At 43.1% G+C, this 20,042-nt stretch overlaps 1 protein-coding gene across 6 annotated transcripts in view; it reads left to right on the top strand.

Moving 5' to 3' along the window:
* OSBPL3 (oxysterol binding protein like 3) overlaps window positions 1-20,042 on the top strand; it is a 240,803-nt gene that overhangs the window by 144,106 nt on the left and 76,655 nt on the right. For 5 of the 6 annotated variants that reach the window (XM_056519828.1, XM_056519829.1, XM_056519830.1 and 2 more), the window contains one exon: window positions 15,726-15,842. In XM_056519828.1, coding sequence (XP_056375803.1) covers window positions 15,726-15,842 — 117 coding nt within the window. Of the gene's footprint in view, window positions 1-5,916; window positions 6,167-15,725; window positions 15,843-20,042 lie in introns of those variants that run through there. The other variant, XM_056519832.1, reaches the window with a different exon arrangement.

Genomic DNA, 20,042 nt, shown 5'->3' with positions numbered 1-20,042 from the left:
AGTGGTCTTCAACCTGCACACCTCCAGATGTTTCAAAACTACAACTCCCAGCATGCCCGGACAGACGATGGCTGTCCGGGCATGCTTGGAGTTGTAGTTTTGCAACATCTGGAGGTCCGCAGGTTAAAGACCACTGAGAAGGGATTGACAGGCGGAGAGTTCACTGAAAAACTCGACTTATACTCGAGTATATACGGTAATTCTTTTATGTGTACTTAGATTGGCTCCTAATTTGACAGCAAATGTTTCCTATTTAAATGTTAGTTTTCTATTTTTTTTATGTTGTTCAGTTACATGACTGATATTCTATCTCTTATACTAATTATTGGCACTGCTTCTTTACCTGTATTGTTGAGCATATTTTGTCTTACATTGTAGATCCTATGCTTAGGATCGACCCTCCTATTCCTTTTGTAAGCTTTGAAAATTCAATAAAATATTTTACTAATTCAATAAAATATTTTTTAAGAGTATGTACATTTAGGGGGCATACCTATATAATATTCTAACTACTGTATATAACATGTCAGAAGATTGCTTTCAATGGACTTCTCTAGAGATGAGCAAACTTACAGTAAATTTGATTCGTCACGAACTTCTCGGCTCGGCAGTTGATGACTTTTCCTGCATAAATTAGTTCAGCTTTCCGGTGCTCCGGTGGGCTGGAAAAGGTGGATACAGTCCTAGGAGACTCTTTCCTAGGAATGTATCCACCTTTTCCAGCCCACCGGAGCACCTGAAGGCTGAACTAATTTACGCAGGATAAGTCATCAACTGCCGAGCCGAGAAGTTCGTGACGAATCAAATTTACTGTAAGTTTGCTCATCTCTAGACTTCTCCTTTAAGAAGCTAACGTTTTTCTGTGTCAGTCATATTTATTCATTGATGACATATGGAAATTTTAATTTATGTTTCTTCCTAAAGAAGATCAATGTCATTTGACTTGTAGTTTATCGATCTCTGTGGAGTAAAGACATTTTACATTCCAAGGAAAGCTTTAGATGTCATGTCTTGGAATGGAAAAACTTACTTTTTCATTGTTTTTCACATTTTTAGCTGCCAAAAGTGCAAAAAGGATAAATTGGACAAATTTATAATGGATAGTTATTTGATATAACAAGTATTGATTATCAATTAATTAGGAAAAAAGGAGTTGCTGTCAATCATAACCTGATCTATAATAAATCTCATGCAATATGCACTTGTTCGAAATTGAATGTGGGGATCTAACGAGATTGGCTTAGCACACAGATGAGCCGGGGAACTCCACCTAATGTTTAATTGTAGTCTGTATTGGGGTGTGTTCACACATTGTGACTTATTAACTGTACCGCAGCTAATTACCGTATGTGTTTAGCTGCGAATGACCATAATCATGGTAAAAAAAAATAGCTCTTTTAACCGCAGTAATGCAATCAGGGCAAAATATGCAATTTTTACTATGATTTCGGTAATTCTTGGCAATTAGCTTGCCACCACTTATTAGCCACAACAAGAGATGAGCGAACTTACAGTAAATTCGATTCGTCACGAACTTCTCGGCTCGGCAGTTGATGACTTATCCTGCGTAAATTAGTTCAGCTTTCAGGTGCTCCGGTGGGCTGGAAAAGGTGGATACATTCCTAGGAAAGAGTCTCCTAGGACTGTATCCAGCTTTTCCAGCCCACGGGAGCACCGGAAAGCTGAACTAATTTATGCAGGAAAAGTCATCAACTGCCGAGCCAAGAAGTTCGCGACGAATCGAATTTACTGTAAGTTCGCTCATCTCTAGCCGCAACGTATGAGCACAGCATTAGGGTTGCAGCAAACTTATTGGCCAAGATTTCTCAAACTGTGTGAGAGAAAAAGTGGAGAGATTTTTCCACTGCAACCAATCACAGCTCTCCTTTCACTTTACCAGAGATCATTAGCTGAGCTGTGATTGGCTGCTGTGGAAAAATCTCTCCACTTTTTTCTCTCACACGGTTTTACAAATCTTGGCCATTATTTTCATAGTTAAACAGTTGCCATATTTTTTTTTTTCATTACGGTAATTGGATTAACAACAATATTGGAGAAGATCATTTGTAAATTAGATTAGTCAGGAAGTTAATAAGGGATTAGAGGGAGTTAATGAAGGGAGGAGATCGGATCAGACTGGGGGTATTCTGTGTGTTTTTGTGTGAGGGATTTATTGCGTTGAGTGTGTCTGCCGCGGAAAGTGATCACAGTCAATCTTTAGGCGGAATACATTGCCATTTATGGGGATGGCAATGTATGTGTGGTCCTAGCGCCAAACCGCACTCTGATGTCTAGCTGGAATTTTTCTAGTTGAAGATTTCATAGTGCGAACCTAGCCTTAGGGGAGTAGCAAATTATTATTTTTTTCTTTAATTTAAATATGATTTTTTTTTTCTTTCTTTATACGGCCTATTAAAATACCCCTCTTTGTTTCCTCCCTGTGGCCTCTGCCATACATAGTGATAATAGCTATGTACTGTATATGTAAACTTTGGAAATTGGCTGGCCAACCAATCAACCAACCAATTAATCAATAATACAATTAGTTGACGACTAATTTCAGAATCTATAAGTTGTCGATTGATTCATTGTTTTATCTTAGTCTGTATTGATGGGGATATACAATATACCCTTCGACCTACGATGGCCCCGACATACGATAATTTCAACATACGATGGTCTCTCAGAGGCCATCACATGTTGAAGGCAGCATCAACATACGATGCTTTTTTATGTCGGGGCCATCGCATAAACGGCTATCCGGCAGCGCAGACTGCTTCAGCTGCCGCCGGATAGCCGTTTACGGTGCCCCGTGAGCTCCGGTGATGTCTCTTACCTGTCCTCGGGGCTCTGGCGCGTCCTCAGGATCCCCTGCATCGTCGGCACTCTCCATCGACGTCAACGCGTCATCCCGTCATCCAATAGGAGCGGCATGCGTAGCGACGTGATGGCGGCGACGGAGCGCGCAGATGCCGGGGAAGCAGAGGCCTTACCGGAGGGTTGGGGACACCTCGGGGACGCGGCGACAGCGATGGACAGCGACATCCCAGGCAGCGATGACGGTCCGGAGCGGCGGGGACAGGTGAGTACAACTTCCTCTAACAGTGGTCTTCAACCTGCGGACCTCCAGATGTTGCAAAACTACAACACCCAGCATGCCCGGACAGCCAACGGCTGTCCGGGCATGCTGGGTGTTGTAGTTTTGCAACATCTGGAGGTCCGCAGGTTGTAGACCACTGTCCTATACTTTACATTGCACGGATCCCTCAACATGCGATGGTTTCAACAAACGATGGTCCGTTTGGAACAGATTACCATTGTATGTTGAGGGACCACTTACAAATCCACTGTAGCTTTATACACAAAAAAAAGTACCGTACATGCACTCTTTGAGTAAATCAAGTAAGTTTCCTTTGAGTTCAATTGAAGAGATAGCTTTGTTGTACCCAAGAGTTCAAATTATATGTAAAAAATGATTTATTGACCGAACAATCCATTAAATTGTTAGAACAACATGCAATAAAGTTCTCTTTATACTGTACTAAACTTTAGTAAAATAATTTTTCTTATCTCCCAAATTGCTTCTTAGTTGAACTTCAAACAATTCTATAATACATTTTTTTTATTGCTGTGTATCAAAGTGTTCTGTACAGATTCTTGCATTTACCTCTATTCCACAAATCTGGATATAATTCTTCTTTTATATGTGTGAACAGGCCATATTTATGCTCCTGGAAGCATTGAGATCTGATCTACTTTCCAAGCTTCTTTTGATTTTTAAGATTACCTACTCTTATTGCTACCGTCTGTCAAATTTCCTTTTTTCTTTGATTTCATTTTCTAACATCTGTGACACTAATGTCAAATTACTTCAATTTTTAGCCTGACTGAAAGGAACTGGCAGCATTCATTTCTATGGGAGCGCCGAAAAGACCCAAGTACAGCTCTCGGGCATTGCCGCCGCTCCCATATAAATGAATAAAGTACATGCTGTCTACCGGTAGATGACACATGCTCCTTATTAAGAGCCCTGGGGTCCCGTAGTGGAGATGAGGGGAGGCCCCAGCGGTCAGACCCCCCCGGGATCAGCTACTTATCCCCTATCCTGTGGATAGGTGGTAAGTAAATTTTCGCCGTAGTACTCTTTAACCCCTTAAGGACGCAGGACGTAAATGTACGTCCTGGTGCGGTGGTACTTAACGCACCAGGACGTACATTTACGTCCTAAGCATAACCGCGGGCATCGGAGCGATGCCCGTGTCATGCGCGGCTGATCCCGGCTGCTTATCGCAGCCAGGGACCCGCCGGCAATGGCCGACGCCCGCGATCTCGCGGGTGTCCGCCATTAACCCCTCAGGTGCCAGGATCAATACAGATCTCGGCATCTGCGGCAGTGCACGATTTGAATGAATGATCGGATCGCCCGCAGCGCTGCTGCGGGGATCCGATCATTCAGAACGCCGCACGGAGGTCCCCTCACCTTCCTCCGTCCGGCTCCCGGCGTCTCCTGCTGTGGTCTGTGATGGAGCAGACCAGAGCAGGAGATGACCGATAATACTGATCTGTTCTATGTCCTATACATAGAACAGATCAGTATTAGCAATCATGGTATTGCTATGAATAGTCCCCTATGGGGACTATTCAAGTGTGTAAAAAAATGTAAAAGTAAAAAAAAAAGTGAAAAATCCCCTCCCCCAATAAAAAAGTAAAACGTCAGTTTTTTCCTATTTTACCCCCAAAAAGCGTAAAAATTTTTTTTTTATAGACATATTTGGTATCGCCGCGTGCGTAAATGTCCGAACTATTAAAATAAAATGTTAATGATCCCGTACGGTGAACGAGGAAAAAAAAAAGTCCAAAATTCCTACTTTTTTAATACATTTTATTTTAAAAAAAATTATAAAAATGTATTAAAAGTTTTTTATATGCAAATGTGGTATCAAAAAAAAAGTACAGATCATGGCGCAAAAAATAAGCCCCCATACCGCCCCTTATACGGAAAAATAAAAAAGTTAGAGGTCATCAAAATAAAGGGATTATAAACGTACTAATTTGGTTAAAAAGTTTGTGATTTTTTTTTAAGCGCAGCAATAATAGAAAAGTATGTAATAATGGGTATCATTTTAATCGTATTGACCCTCAGAATAAAGAACACATGTCATTTTTACCATAAATTGTACGGCGTGAAAACGAAACCTTCCAAAATTAGAAAAATTGCGTTTTTTGTTTTAATTTCCCCACAAAAATAGTGTTTTTTGGTTGCGCCATACATTTTATGATATAATGAATTATGTCATTACAAAGGACAACTGGTCGCGCAAAAAACAAGCCCTCATACTAGTCTGTGGATGAAAATATAAAAGAGTTATGATTTTTAGAAGGCGAGGAGGAAAAAATGAAAACGTAAAAATTAAATTGTCTGAGTCCTTAAGGCCAAAATGGGCCGAGTCCTTAAGGGGTTAAAGGAAATCTGTCATCAGTGTCACCTGCACTAGCCTGTCGGTACAGACAGGTAATGCAGGTGACACTGATGACAACGGTACTTACCTAGTCCCATTCCGTGCAGTCATTCTTTGGTAATTTTCTCCGGTATCTTCAGCTCCGGGCCCGGCTTGGAGCATGGGCAGAGCTTAGTGACATCACCGCTGGTGTTCTCTAGTAGTGGGACCCAGCAGAGAACAGCAGCGGTAACGTCACTAAGCTCCGCCCATGTTCCAAGCCGGGCCCAGAGCTGAAAATACCGGAGAAGATTACAGAAGAACGACTGCACGCAACGGGACAAGGTAAATACCGTTGTCATTGGTGTCACCTGCACTACCTGTCTGTACTGACAGGTGACACTGATGACAGATTTCCTTTTTAAGCTCCACTATGGCGATAATCCTTGTCCACACAGTCATTTGCCATCCAAAATTATACAGGATCAGGAGGACATAAGCATTTGTGTTCTCGTAAAAATATTTCTACAACCTGTTGTTCCAGGAACATTCAGGAAATGCTGATTTTTCTTTTTACCTGAAAGCCTTTTCAGTGCTAACTGATTCAGAACATCATTGAGGGTCCCATTTCCTGCACCCCCCCCCCCCCCAAATATATTACCTGCTTGTATGACATATCAGAAGATGCAGTTACTGTAATATATATATTCCATGCGCTTTTGTACAAGGTGTGCTTTTATGTTGTTAGGAAGCTACACATTACTATAATAGCACAAAGTGACTTTATGGTTATACATTGAATTTTGTTATTTAGCTGTTAGCTTATTGTTGTTTTCTTAAAGGGATTCATATGGATTCTCAGTGAAGAATATTAATCATTGGTGGGGCCTAGAAAAAAAGTTCATGTGTTCTCCTGGGGATTCCCTTTTTGGCTTGCATCCAGCAATAAAATTGGGCAGGCGATTGCTTGTGAGTGTTGTCACGCGATGTGCCCTACTGCTCAACATAGTCTGTAGTCTATAATAGATGTCAGCACTCTCTTACATTTCCTTTCTCACCATATTGCTTTTTCCGGAACATCTTAGTAGCGAGAGAAAGTTAGAAGACTTAGATTGAAACACCTAGATTGCAGATAAGCACCTTTTCCCATTGACCGCGACGAACATAGAAGATGCACAAACTTCTTGCAATTATGGCCGAACGGAAGGAGATATTTGCTCAAAACTTGCTGTGCTGGTGCAGACAGTGGCACCCGACATGCCTGCGTTGTCGTTTTCAGTCGGGCACTTTTTGGGCAGGCGCAGCACGCAGAAACACCTAGATTGCAGATAAGCGCCTTTTCCCATTGACCGCTATGAACATAGAAGATGCACAAACTTCTTGCAATTACGGCCGAACGGAAGGAGATATTTGCTCAAAACTTGCTGTGCTGGTGCAGACAGTGGCACCCGACATGCCTGCGTTGTCGTTTTCAGCCGGGCACTCTTTGGGCAGGCGCAGCATGCAGAAATACTTAGATAGGAGATAAGCGCCTTTTGCCATTGACCGCGACGAACATAGAAGATGCACAAACTTCTTGCAATTATGGCCGAACGGAAGGAGATATTTGCTCAAAACTTGCTGTGCTGGTGCAGACAGTGGCACCCGACATGCCTGCGTTGTCGTTTTCAGTCGGGCACTTTTTGGGCAGGCGCAGCACGCAGAAACACCTAGATTGCAGATAAGCGCCTTTTCCCATTGACCGCTATGAACATAGAAGATGCACAAACTTCTTGCAATTACGGCCGAACGGAAGGAGATATTTGCTCAAAACTTGCTGTGCTGGTGCAGACAGTGGCACCCGACATGCCTGCGTTGTCGTTTTCAGCCGGGCACTCTTTGGGCAGGCGCAGCATGCAGAAATACTTAGATAGGAGATAAGCGCCTTTTGCCATTGACCGCGACGAACATAGAAGATGCACAAACTTCTTAAAATTACGGCCGAACGGAAGGAGATATTTGCTCAAAACTTGCTGTGCTGGTGCAGACAGTGGCACCCGACATGCCTGCGTTGTTATTTTCAGCCGGGCACTCTTTGGGCAGGCGCAGCACGCAGAAACACCTAGATTGCAGATAAGCGCCTTTTCCCATTGACCGCGACGAACATAGAAGTTTGCACAAACTTCTTGCAATTACGGCCGAACGGAAGGAGATATTTGCTCAAAACTTGCTGTGCTGGTGCAGACAGTGGCACCCGACATGCCTGCGTTGTCGTTTTCAGCCGGGCACTCTTTGGGCAGGCGCAGCATGCAGAAATACCTAGATAGGAGATAAGCGCCTTTTCCCATTGACCGCGACGAACATAGAAGATGCACAAACTTCTTGCAATTACGGCCGAACAGAAGGAGATATTTGCTCAAAACTTGCTGTGCTGGTGCAGACAGTGGCACCCGACATGCCTGCGTTGTCGTTTTCCACTGGGCACTCTTTGGGCAGGAGCAGCACGCAGAAACACCTAGATTGCAGATAAGCGCCTTTTCCCATTGACCGCGACGAACATAGAAGATGCACAAACTTCTTGCAATTACGGCCGAACGGAAGGAGATATTTGCTCAAAACTTGCTGTGCTGGTGCCACTAGGGATCGACCGATTATCGGTATGGCCGATATTATCGGCCGATAATCACGATTTTGGGCATTATCGGTATCGGCAATTATCTTGCCGATAATGCCCCGCCCCCCGCACCGCCCCCACCGCACCGCGACCGCCACCCCCTCGACCCGCCGCACCGCACCCCCGACCCACCGTGATGCTAGGCGGTATACCGGTATGGATTTTTTCCCATACCACTATACCGGTCGGGCCCCTCCCCCACCCTCCGAGTCAATAAAAAAATTAAACTTGCCCATAATGGGGGTGGTCCAGGCCATCCTTCCTTCATGTAGTGTCCGGGGGCGTTCCGGGTGGAGGGTGGTCCGGTCCGGGCTGTCCTTCTTCGCCCACGGTCTTCTTCTCCACTCCGGGCATGCTCCGGCCTAGTACGCTGCATAGACGCCGCTACTCCGTGACGTCAGGTGCGTCGCTGTGCACGGGCGTCACTGCGCAGCGACATGTCTGCAGCGTACTAGGCCGGAGCCTGCCCGGAGTGGAGAAGATGACCGCCGGAGAAGGACAGCCCGGACCGGACCACCCTCCACCCGGAACGCCCCCGGACACTACATGAACGATGGATGGATGGCCCGGACCACCCTGACAGGTAGGGGAGAGAAGCGGGTGGTGGCGGCGGTGGTCTACGGCCCTGCAAAAGCCACTGCAGATCATTGATTTAAAGCGCCCGCTTTAAATCAATGATCTGCAGCGGTGTCGCAGCGGGTTAAATAGCCGATAACTTATACCGAAATATCGGTATAAGTTATCGGCTATCGGCCCTAACCTGCACCGATTATCGGTATCGGCCCTAAAAAACCGATATCGGTCGATCCCTAAGAATGACACTTTATTAAAACCGCAGATAACATTAAAATCTGCTAAGAAAGAAAAAAACTCTGTGATATAAACTTTAAAGGGAATTTGTTACCAGTGTCACCCGTACTTACCTGCTGGTACAGGGTAATAATGTGGGTAAAGCCGATTTCAACACTGTTTTACTTTTTTCCGTATGTTGCCCCGTTCCCTAGTTATGCCCAAAAATCCAAATTTGCAAATAAAGTGCTTTGGCGCTCTGGGGAGGGGGCTTCCCAGTTGTTTGGTGCACTCAACTGCCCGCCCAGCTCTTATCAAATGGTCATGGGGGGGTCTCCGCCCCCCCCCCCCCCCACATGTGCTGGTCACATGATTGTGTCATCACATCATACACTTCTAGTATGTAGTTAATACTCAGCAGGTCCTAGTCGAGCAGTCAGTGCTGTTGTGTTTTGTGTGAAGATCTTTGCTTTTCAGCGACTTCTGGTCCAGGACCGGCTCTGTATCCGCTAGATGCTATACTTGTGGGGGTGGAGCTCAGCAGTGCAGTGCACTAGTATCTTTCACCAGCAGGTTAGCGCGGGTGACACTGTTGACAGATGTCCATTTAATATCTGTGCAAAACAAAATTATGATGAAGTCCAAGCTACAATATAAGTTCTTGTGGGAGAAAAAAACTTTAAGGTAAAAGTTCAGAAAAATAGTAACAGTAAACTTTATATGTCATCAAGTAAATTTCTTAAAGGGGTACTCCCGTGGAAACTTTAAAAAAAATTTTTTTAAATCAACTGGTGGTTACAGATTTGTAAATTTCTTCTATTAAAAAATCTTAATCCTTCCTGTACTTATTATCTGCTGAATATGAAAGAGGAAATGGTTTTCTTTTTGGAACACAGAGCTCTCTGCTGACATCATGACCACATTGCTCTCTGCTGACATCTCTGTCCATTTTAAGAACTGGGAGAAAATCCCCATAGCAAATATACGCTGCTCTGGACAGTTCCTAAAATGGACTTCACGAGCACAGTGCTCTCTGCTGACTTCACAAGCACAGTGCTCTCTGCTGACATCTCTGTCCATTTTAGGAACTGTCCAGAGCAGCATATTTTTTCTATGGGGATTTTCTCCTATTCTGGACAGTTCTTTAAATGGACAGAGATGTCAGCAGAAAGCACTGTGGTCATGATGTCAGCAGAGAGCTCTGTGTTCCAAAAAGAAAACCATTTCCCCTGTAATATTCAACAGCTAATAAATACTGGAAGGATTAAGGTTTTTTAATAGAAGTAATTTACAAATCTGTTTAACTTTCTGGCACAAGTTGATTTAAAAAAAATAAAAAAGTTTTCTATGGGAGTACCCCTTTAAACAAATAAATAAAGCCATATGTCCAGAAAAAAAAGTTCTGCACTTAACCCAGCCCCATGTGCATCGCTAAAGCATCCTACTTGCTCAGGAGTATCTAAAATATGGCCAAATGTGCACCTATACATAACCATATGTATCAGCCAAAATAAAATAAAAGGGAAATTCCGGTATTGAGAAGTTAGCACCTGGGAAGTATACAGAGGTTAAATATCCAAAGCAAGTTATCACTTTGAATAGTCATTTTAAGTTTAATTTGTATGGTTTTATTCTAGAGGTTGGCAGACTTGATTTTAGCATTGAACAAAAGGTAAAGGTCAGATGACGTCTTCCTTCTCATCCGCTGCAGTCTCTGATATTTATCACCAAAGTCCACATATCATCATTCTTGTTACAAATCTTGTACTAGGTCACTTAGAAACATGCAACTTCCAAGCCTTTGACTTCAATACTGACAATACCTTTATAGTCTCACACTGTACTGATCAGTGTATAAAGGAGCAAAAATAGCTGTTATATACTAGTAGGCGAAATAGAATGCAGCACACCACTGTTGCAGTCAAAACAAATAGATTTATTCCATAGCGTGCAGAGGACTACGTTTCACCGGTCTCACACCGGCTTTATCAAGTGTTATTTACTAGTATTTAAGACTGGGCTAAGGAGAGAAGAAGACTTGTGTTTATCTCCACTTCCTGTCCTTGTATTGACACACATGATAGGAAATACCCACTCAGCCAATCACTGTCCTCACCGATGTCCCTTCCCTTCCAATAAATTGGCTAACTGGGCTTTACCTTTGTGTGGAGACAGACCGGGAAGTGGAGATCATTGGGGACCTGGTGAACATCAGAACAGTAGGGTTTGGGGTAGTGCTGGGCGATATGACCAAAAATGAGTATCACGGTATTTTTCACGGTATTCCACGGTATTTTTTTTTTTTACATTGAGACTTGCATTGAGGTGGCGTAGCGGAACTAAATGGGCTTTTGGAACTAAATTATCTGAACACTGGGGCAGTGGAGTACCCTTTTAAATAGATGTAACAAACAACCCTACAGCCTCCAGCTGTTGCAAAACTACAACTCCCAGCATGTTGGACTATATAGTAGTGTATAGTATAGGTCAGTGTTTCCCAACTAGGGGTGCCTCCAGCTGTTGCAAAACTACTACTCCCAGCATGTTGGACTATATAGTAGTGTATAGTATAGGTCAGTGTTTCCCAACTAGGGGTGCCTCCAGCTGTTGCAAAACTACTACTCCCAGCATGCCCGGACAGCCGTTGGCTGTCCGAGCATGCTGGGAGTTGTAGTTTTGCAACAGCTGGAGGGCCTCAACAGCTGGAGAGCCTACTGTAGGTATAGTATATTATACAGACCCCTGTCCATCCCAGAACCCTGACTCCCCTTCCCAGTTGCTGCAGGGACCGTCCGGGGAGGGTGAGCCGGGCCATCCATCCTTCCTGTAGTGTCCGGCGGCATTCCGGGTGGAGGGTGAACCGGTCCGGGCTGTCCTTCTTCTCCGGGGGTCCTCTTCTCCACTCCGGGCAGGCTCCGGCCTAGTAACGCTGCATAGACGCCGCTGCGCAGTGTCGTCCGTGCGCAGCTACGCACCTGACGTAGACGGCGTCTATGCAGCGTACTAGGCCGGAGCCTGCCCGGAGTGGAGAAGAGGACCCCCGGAGAAGAAGGACAGCCCGGACCGGTTCACCCTCCACCCAGAATGCCGCCAGACACTACAGGAAGGATGGATGGCCCGGACCACCCCCATTACGGGTAAGTTTCATTCTTTTTATTGACTCGGAGGGTGGGGGAGGGGCCGACCGGTATAGCGGTATGGGCAAAAATCCATACCGTGGGAGAAAAAAAAAACGGTATCCGGTTCATACCGGTATACCGCCCAGCACTAGTTTGGGGATGTAAGTATTGCTTACTTTACCCTTTTACCCAGTCTGTCCCTTTTAAAAATAAAATTATCCCACCAAACAACCCCTTTAACTGTTTTAAAGGGGTACTCTAAATTACTTCTGTTTAAAAATCCTAATCCTTCGAGTACTTATCAGCTGCTGTATACTACAGAGGAAGTTGTATAGTTCTTTTCCTTCTGACCACAATGCTCTCTGCTGACACCTCTGTCCATGTCGGGAATTGTCCAGAGCAGGAGAAGTTTGCTTTGTGGCTTTGTGCTCCAACTCCGTATAGTTCCTGACACAGACAGAAGTGTCAGCAGAGAGCACTGTGGGCAGACAGAAAAGAACAACTTAACATCCACAAGCTCTTGTAGAAGACTATACCCCTCTTTTTGTCTCAAGAACATTTGTAGGTATCAGGTTCAAATGTGAAGTAATATTGCGGTCTATCCTTTTATTAATTGTAGTGTTCAAGAGAAGTGCTCCGGAAACACGACAGCCAGCTGTAATAAATCATTGGAGGTGGTTCCACCAGATTGTAAGAGGGTGATGTGTTTTTGATAAATGTGTGACTCTCACATAAAGTCCACAGCATTCTCAATTTTGCTAAAGCTTTATTTCTACCAAGGTGAAGAGACAAAAATAAGGCGCCCTCGTTTTCTGTTTTTAAAGAAAATGCTTTCTCTGTATACACTATGCTGATAGACAAGCAGCTGTCTCGGTAATAGTGTGCACTAGAGATGAGCGAACTTACAGTAAATTCGATTCGTCACGAATTTCTCGACTCGGCAGTTGATGACTTATCCTGCGTAAATTAGTTCACGTGCTCCGGTGGGCTGGAAAAGGTGGATACAGTCCTAGGAAAGAGTCTCCTAGGACTGTATCCACCTTTTCCAGCCCACCGGAGCACCTGAAAGCTGAACTCATTTATGCAGGATAAGTCATCAACTGCCGAGCCGAGAAGTTCGTGACGAATCGAATTTACTGTAAGTTCGCTCATCTCTAGTGTGCACCTTGTATAAACTAAAATGAGTTCAAGCGTTTTTCCGTTGACTGTACGGATGGCTAGAAAATTGTTAAATTCCACTGTGCTGCATAGCCCAAGACTTTCCTCAGCTAACACTATCAGGAGACTGATTTGCTTATGTAAGTCTATGGGACTTCTGGCACATCCGTCTCCTGATGGCATTGGTCTCTGGCAGAGATATAAACCAATATCCAGCCACCTGGGCCATCGTTGAAGGTACTCTTTCAAGGGGTATATACAGAGGGACCCTATATGTAGCCTGGTTCGGGGCATCCCATTTTCCTTATCCTGGGGCAAGTGAGTCTAAGTGTTAAAACCTTCACTCAACAAGCACTTGTCTTGTAGATCTGCGCGTTTGTCTGAGACCGTTATATGGCTTGATTATTATGCGGGCAGGGCTGGCTGGATTATATTTGTGGGGCTTTGCTTCAATTCTTCATAGGCCACACATCCCCTATTACAAAGGGAGACGTGTATCCTGCTAAATTAAAGGGTTACTCAGGAGGAAAAAAAAAAAAATTCCTCCCGAGAAAGCAAAATCTGGCGGAAAAATTTTGCTCAGAAATTCCGTTGCATTCCATTAGTTTCAATATGATTCTGCTGCAACGTTCACCTGGCGGAATTTCCGCTGCAGGAACATTTATATTCTGGTGTCTGCCGAAAGAATGAAAATGTCGATTTGTTCTGCGGAAATATATTGCCGTCTATAGTGACCACGCATTTCCGTGAGGTCCTTCAGCAAAATTTCCGCCATGTGAACATGGCCTTAAACAGTCTGCTCTGCTATTTTTTGCTTTCTTAAAGGGGTATTCTGGTGGAAAATAATTTTTCACAAATCAACTGGTGTCCGACAGTTATACAGATTTGTAAATTACTTCTATTTAAAAATCTTCACCCATCCAGTACTCATCAGCAGCTGTAAGCTCTTAAGAAAGTTGTGAAGTTATTTTCAGTCTGAGCACAGTGCTCTCTGCTGACACCTTTGTCAGTGTCAGGAACTTTCCAGAGCAGGTGAGGTTTGCTATGGAGATTTGCTCTTGCTCTGGACAGTTCCTGACATGGACAGAGGTGTCAGCAGAGAGCACTGTGGTCAGACAGAAAAGAACTACACATCTTTCTCTGGAGCATACAGTAGCTGATAGGATTTTTAAATAAAAATAATTTATAAATCTGTATAACTTTCTAGCACTAGTTGATTTGTAAACAATTGTTTTCCACCGGAGTACCCCTTTAATGCATTTGCTCATTTATCAGCTGATAAATGTATCTTCCTATGTAAATGACACCAATATATGTTGACCTTCTTCCCCAAAATGACCCAAGGGCAGCCATGGATTGTAAGGTCCACCCACTTTCCTCATCAAAAATGTGCTGCTCTCACTATTGTAATTCTGAAAACTAGCCCTTTTCTTCTTGGTCATCGAATGGGGCTGTGTATAGCTGCCAAGGGTAGTAGGGAAGGTTTGGTTAGTTTCAATTACTGTCAAAAAATTGTTGATTATTTGTTGTTTCTTTTAGTTAGTTGAGATGTAATTCTACAAAAACAAAAGCAAATGAGCCCCACTGATAATCTAGGCCAGTGGTCTCCAAACTGTTGGACAGCCAACGCTAAAAATGCAATTTGTGGTGTTGTTTAGGTTTCTTCTTTAAAGGGGTTCTCCACCATAAGGTGATTTTAGTACGTACCTGGCAGACAGTAATGGACATGCTTAGGAAGAATTTCCGCTTGTCTTGGGGCTAAATGGCTATGTTGTGAGGTTACCATAATGCTGTGACTAGCTTTTGTGAACTGGTATTTCCTGTTTGACTTTTCTTTTTCTTTTTTTTACTACAAATCCCATAATTACATTTTCCTCCCTCCCACACATCAGCCGCCCCACCCATTGAAACATAATGAGCTGAATCCATTCAAAAGACCTGTGGTTTTCAGTCAGGGTGCCTACAGCTGTTGCATTGTTGCAGTTGATCTCTGTCCCACCAAGCGATCGCTCCACCCATTGAAGCAGACAGGCTTCCTGTCATCAGCTGACTAGTGAGTCAGGTCTCGGCCGCATTGCAACCTGGGAAAAATCTGAGACAACAGTAATTTTGTATGCTGTTAAAAATAAATATTGGGGTGAAAATCACATAAGAATTGTGAGAAAACCGTCACACACAGATACAGACACTATATTATGAACTACACTAACTTTACAGCCCCTGTAGCATAGTAAAATGAAAAGCATTCCTGGAATACCCCTTTAAGTGTCACAATTTGCTAACATTTTGGCACATAAAAACGTGTGCCAAAGTTGTGTCTCAAGATCGAAGACTAAACTGTCTGGAGGGGATAGTAAATCCGGGCCAATATGTGGGTTATGTGCTGGTGCTATATAAGAAACCGAAAATAATCTTGTTATACATAATAAAATAAAATAATTTGATGGCATGTTATGGGAGTTTAGGATCGCTTTTGCTTTCTTTGTAATATAGATTTTCAGTATACCATATTGATTTAGTTTAATCCAGTGACTGACCCGTCTATAAACTCCTCTTTTCTCTCAACAGGATAGCTGGGAAATTGTCGAGGGCCTCAGAGGAAGCACAAGCTGTACACAGGAACCTAAAAAAAAGGAGGGTTTCTTACTTAAGAAAAGAAAATGGCCCCTAAAAGGCTGGCACAAGGTTTGTCTTCGTTCATTGAAGCTGTAGCTTTGGCTTTGTTTTATCTGCAGCTCGACATGACTGATCTAAACCACCATTGTTAGACTCAGGATTTGCAAAAAGACATTAAATGACATGCTCCCAATACACACAATGCAGTACACAGCAACGATAGAAGTACATAAAAGGATAATTGCAGGTGTCTGAAGTGCGAGTAGCATTAGATTGGTGCTGTTTGATGGGTTGTGCGGATCAACCAAGATAGTTTGCACAAACCCCCTAAAGCAGAGGTCCCCAACACAGTCCCCAAGGCCCTTCAACATTCCAGGTCTTTTTAGTTATTCCTGAACTTTTGACAATTACTTGAGGACTGGGTCGGGGACCTCTGCTCAGAAGCAATCTTTTGTTTTTGTTCAAGCTGCACCTAGTTTTAAGCATGGGCCTGATAACAATGGCATCCAAGAAGAATGTACTGAGTCACACTTCAGACACTCCTTAGTATACCTGTGAACCAGAAGTTTAATTGTTATACACCTAGGGGTGCAACTACATGATATTTGCTATTGATGTCTACCTGTATATGATTTAGATTCCTAGCAGTTTGAGATATGCGACCTGTGCCCTTAGTGGCCATACTCACGCATCGCAAGTTTGTTGCAAATTTTTATATGATATCCCAAATACAGTAAAATCTCCCTTAGCGGACACCTCCCAATAGGGGACACCTCCCAATAGCGGACAGTTTTTAATTCCCCGGCAGAGTCCTATAAGACTTAATGTATTTGCACCCTCCAAATAGGGGACACTCCCAATAGCGGACGGGGAAACACCCAATAGGGGACAAAGCACTCCCATTAGGGGATAAAACATTCCCAATAGGGGAAAACCAGGCTTATGTGCCGGCCCTAACTTGTACACAGGGCCATTGTCATGGGGTACAGCCAATACCCCCAGCAAAAGGGGCCCAGGCCCGCGTTGCGACTCCCTGCAAAAACCCCAGCACAGCAGAAGATCAATGTTTAAACAGTGGTCTCCTGCTTCTGTACGTCCGCCAGTCACATAATTCACCCCCCCTCCTTCTCTGATGCCCCCTGTGCCACATTATTCCTCTGTGCCAAACCATCCTGCCCTTTATCTTTATTACCGCAGTGCCACATCATTACTTTTTTATTTCCCCCCCCCCCCCCCCCCCCGGTGCTATTTAATTCCCCCTTTATCGCCCTCGGTGCAAATACATCAACAATTTACACAGAGGGGAATGAAGGGGGAATGAAATGGCACGGGAGTGGGGATCAAGGGGAAATTATGTGGCACAGGGGGTAAGGGGGGGGGGATAATTTAGCACAATGCATGGGGAAATAAGATGACAGGGTATAAAGGGGGGATGAAAGGATACAAGGTGTGATTATACGACACTGGTAGATTCTACTGTAATATTGCTTTTTGTCATGTTTTATATGGAATTCTACTCTGGAGTGAGTACAGTACAGTATTCTGTCATTTAGGAAGAGTTTTGAGCCTTTTTCCCAATAGGGGACATCTCTCAATAGCGGACACTTATTTATTCCCCGTGAGTGTCCGCTATTGGGAGATTCTACTGTATGTGATAAAATATATATGTGAAAAATCATAATTATATTGAAATAAGTGTATAAAATAAATGGAAAAAAATAAGCATGAAAATTGTAAAAAATTACAGTCAGGTCCATAAATATTGGGACAGCGATACAATTCTAACATTTTTGGCTCTATACACCACCACAATGGATTTGAAATGAAATGAACAAGATGTGCTTTAACTGTAGGCTTTAATTTGAGGGTATTTACATCCAAATCAAATGAACAATGTAGGCATTACAACAGTTTGCATATGTGCCTCCCTCTTGCTAAGGGACCAAAAGTAATGGGACCATTGGCTTCTCAGCTGTTCCATGGGCAGGTGTGTATTATTCTCTCATTATCCCAATTACAATGAGCAGATAAAAGGTCCAGGGTTCATTTCGAGTGTGCTATTTGCATTTGGAATATGTTGCTGTCAACTCTCAAGATGAGATCCAAAGAGCTGTCACTATCGGTGAAGCAAGCCATCATTAGGCTGAAAAAAAACAAAACAAACCCATCAGAGAGAGAGTCAAAGCATTAGGCGTGGCCAAAACAACTGTTTGGAAAATTCTTAAAAAGAAGGAACGCACCTGTGAGCTCAGCAACACCAAAAGACCCGGAAGAATAAGAAAATCTACTGTGGAGGATGACCGAAGAATTCTTTCCCTGGTAAAGAAAACCCCCTTCACAACAGTTGGCCAGATGAAGAACACTCTCCAGGAGGTAGGTGTATGTGTGTCAAAGTCAACAATCAAGAGAAGACTTCACCAGAGTGAATACAGAGGGTTCACCACAAGATGGAAACCATTGGTGAGCCTCAAAAACAGGAAGGCCAGATTAGAGTTTGCCAAAGGACATCTAAAAAAGCCTTCACAGTTCTGGGACAACATCCTGTGGACAGATGAGACCAAGATCAACATGTACCAGAGTGATGGGAAGAGAAGAGTATGGAGAAGGAAAGGAACATAATCCTAATCATACACCTAATCAGTGAAGCATGGTGGTGGTAGTGTCATGGCATAGTGGGCATGTATGGTGCCAATGGAACTGCTTCTCTTGTATTTATTAATGATGAGACTGCTGACAAAAGCAGCAGGATGGACTCATTGGACAGCGCTTCACAGTGCAGATGGACAATGACCCAAAGCATACTGCAAAAGCAACCAAAGAGTTTTTAAGGGAAATAATTGGAATGTTATGTAGTGGCCAAGTCAATCACCTGACCTGAATCCGATTGAGCATGCATTTCACTTGCTGAAGACAGAACTGAAGGGAAAATGCCCCAAGAACAAGCAGAAACTGAGGACAGTTGCATCAATGTCTGGTGATGTCTATGCGTTCCAGACTTCAGGCTGTAATTGACTGCAAAGAATTTGCAACCAATTAAAAATAGCAAATTTGATTTTTGAGTATTATTCTGTCCCATTACTTTTGGTCCCTTAACAAGTGGGAGGCACATATGCAAACTGTTGTAATTTCTACACCGTTCACCTGATTTGGATTTTAATACCCTCAAATTAAAGCTGACAATCTGCAGTTAAAGGAAATCGTGTTAGTTTCTTTTCAAATCCATTGTGGTGGTGTATAGAGCCAAACATTTTAGAATTGTGTCAATGTCCCAATATTTATAGACCTGACTGTATGTGTGTGTGTATATATAGTAGTATACTGATAGAGAAAAGGCTAGGCACTGCTATCCCAGTATGGGTCTGGTAATGAGATCGGTACAGGTAAGGTATTAGTCCCTCAGTATATGTGTGTGTATGTGTATATATATATATATATATATATATATATATATATATAGAAAAGCGCAGCAAGCTGCTTTACATGTGAGCAAATAAATCCACTTTTTTTTCACGTACTGGAGGAGTGCTGCGCTTTTCTATTTCTATACTACGAGGACTCTGATCAAGTCTGGGCGCTGGCACCCCACACGGACTGGGATAACTAGTACTGCAATACCTTTTTGTGTGTGTGTATATATATATATATATATATATATATATCCACATTTCCCAAAATATATATATATATATATATATATATATATATTGGGAAATGTGGATTCATCACTGGTAAATCGTGGCGAAATAGACTTTGTCTGCAAACTTTGTTGTAACTCTATTACATGACCGCTTGGAGGCATAGGACTTGGTACAGTTGTAACATCATTATTTGCAATAATAACTATAACCACATGAATGTTTGTTGAGGAAAAAAGTCTTTGTTCTCCGTTCCCTTGACGTACGTGCTCACCTAATATATAATAATCCCGCAGTAAATCCAGGCACCTTAAACACTCTATGGTAATTCGCTGCTTCAGTCACCGCAGAGCTCATTAGCCCAGATGATATCAAAGAGAATTTTCTATCTAAATGTATTGAGCTTTTAAGTTAGTAGCTCATGGTTGTTATGTTGACAGCTAAACTAGGAAAGTATGTTTATTCATTAAAGATGCAGCAAAACTTTGGCTTTTGTTTTTTATTAGACCGTAACTCCACATTGTATTGAGGTTCAGTGTATACTTTAAGTACTTTGCTTTACATTATTAGTTACATAATGTTTTCTTCTCAATACACATCCAATGATGTATTAATGTTTTTGCTACTCCTTTGT

The sequence above is a fragment of the Hyla sarda genome, chromosome 5 (assembly GCF_029499605.1).
Source record: "Hyla sarda isolate aHylSar1 chromosome 5, aHylSar1.hap1, whole genome shotgun sequence".
Classification (NCBI taxonomy): Eukaryota; Metazoa; Chordata; class Amphibia; order Anura; family Hylidae; genus Hyla; species Hyla sarda.
Note: the sequence above shows the minus strand (reverse complement) of the source record. Positions and strands in the feature narration are given on the sequence as shown.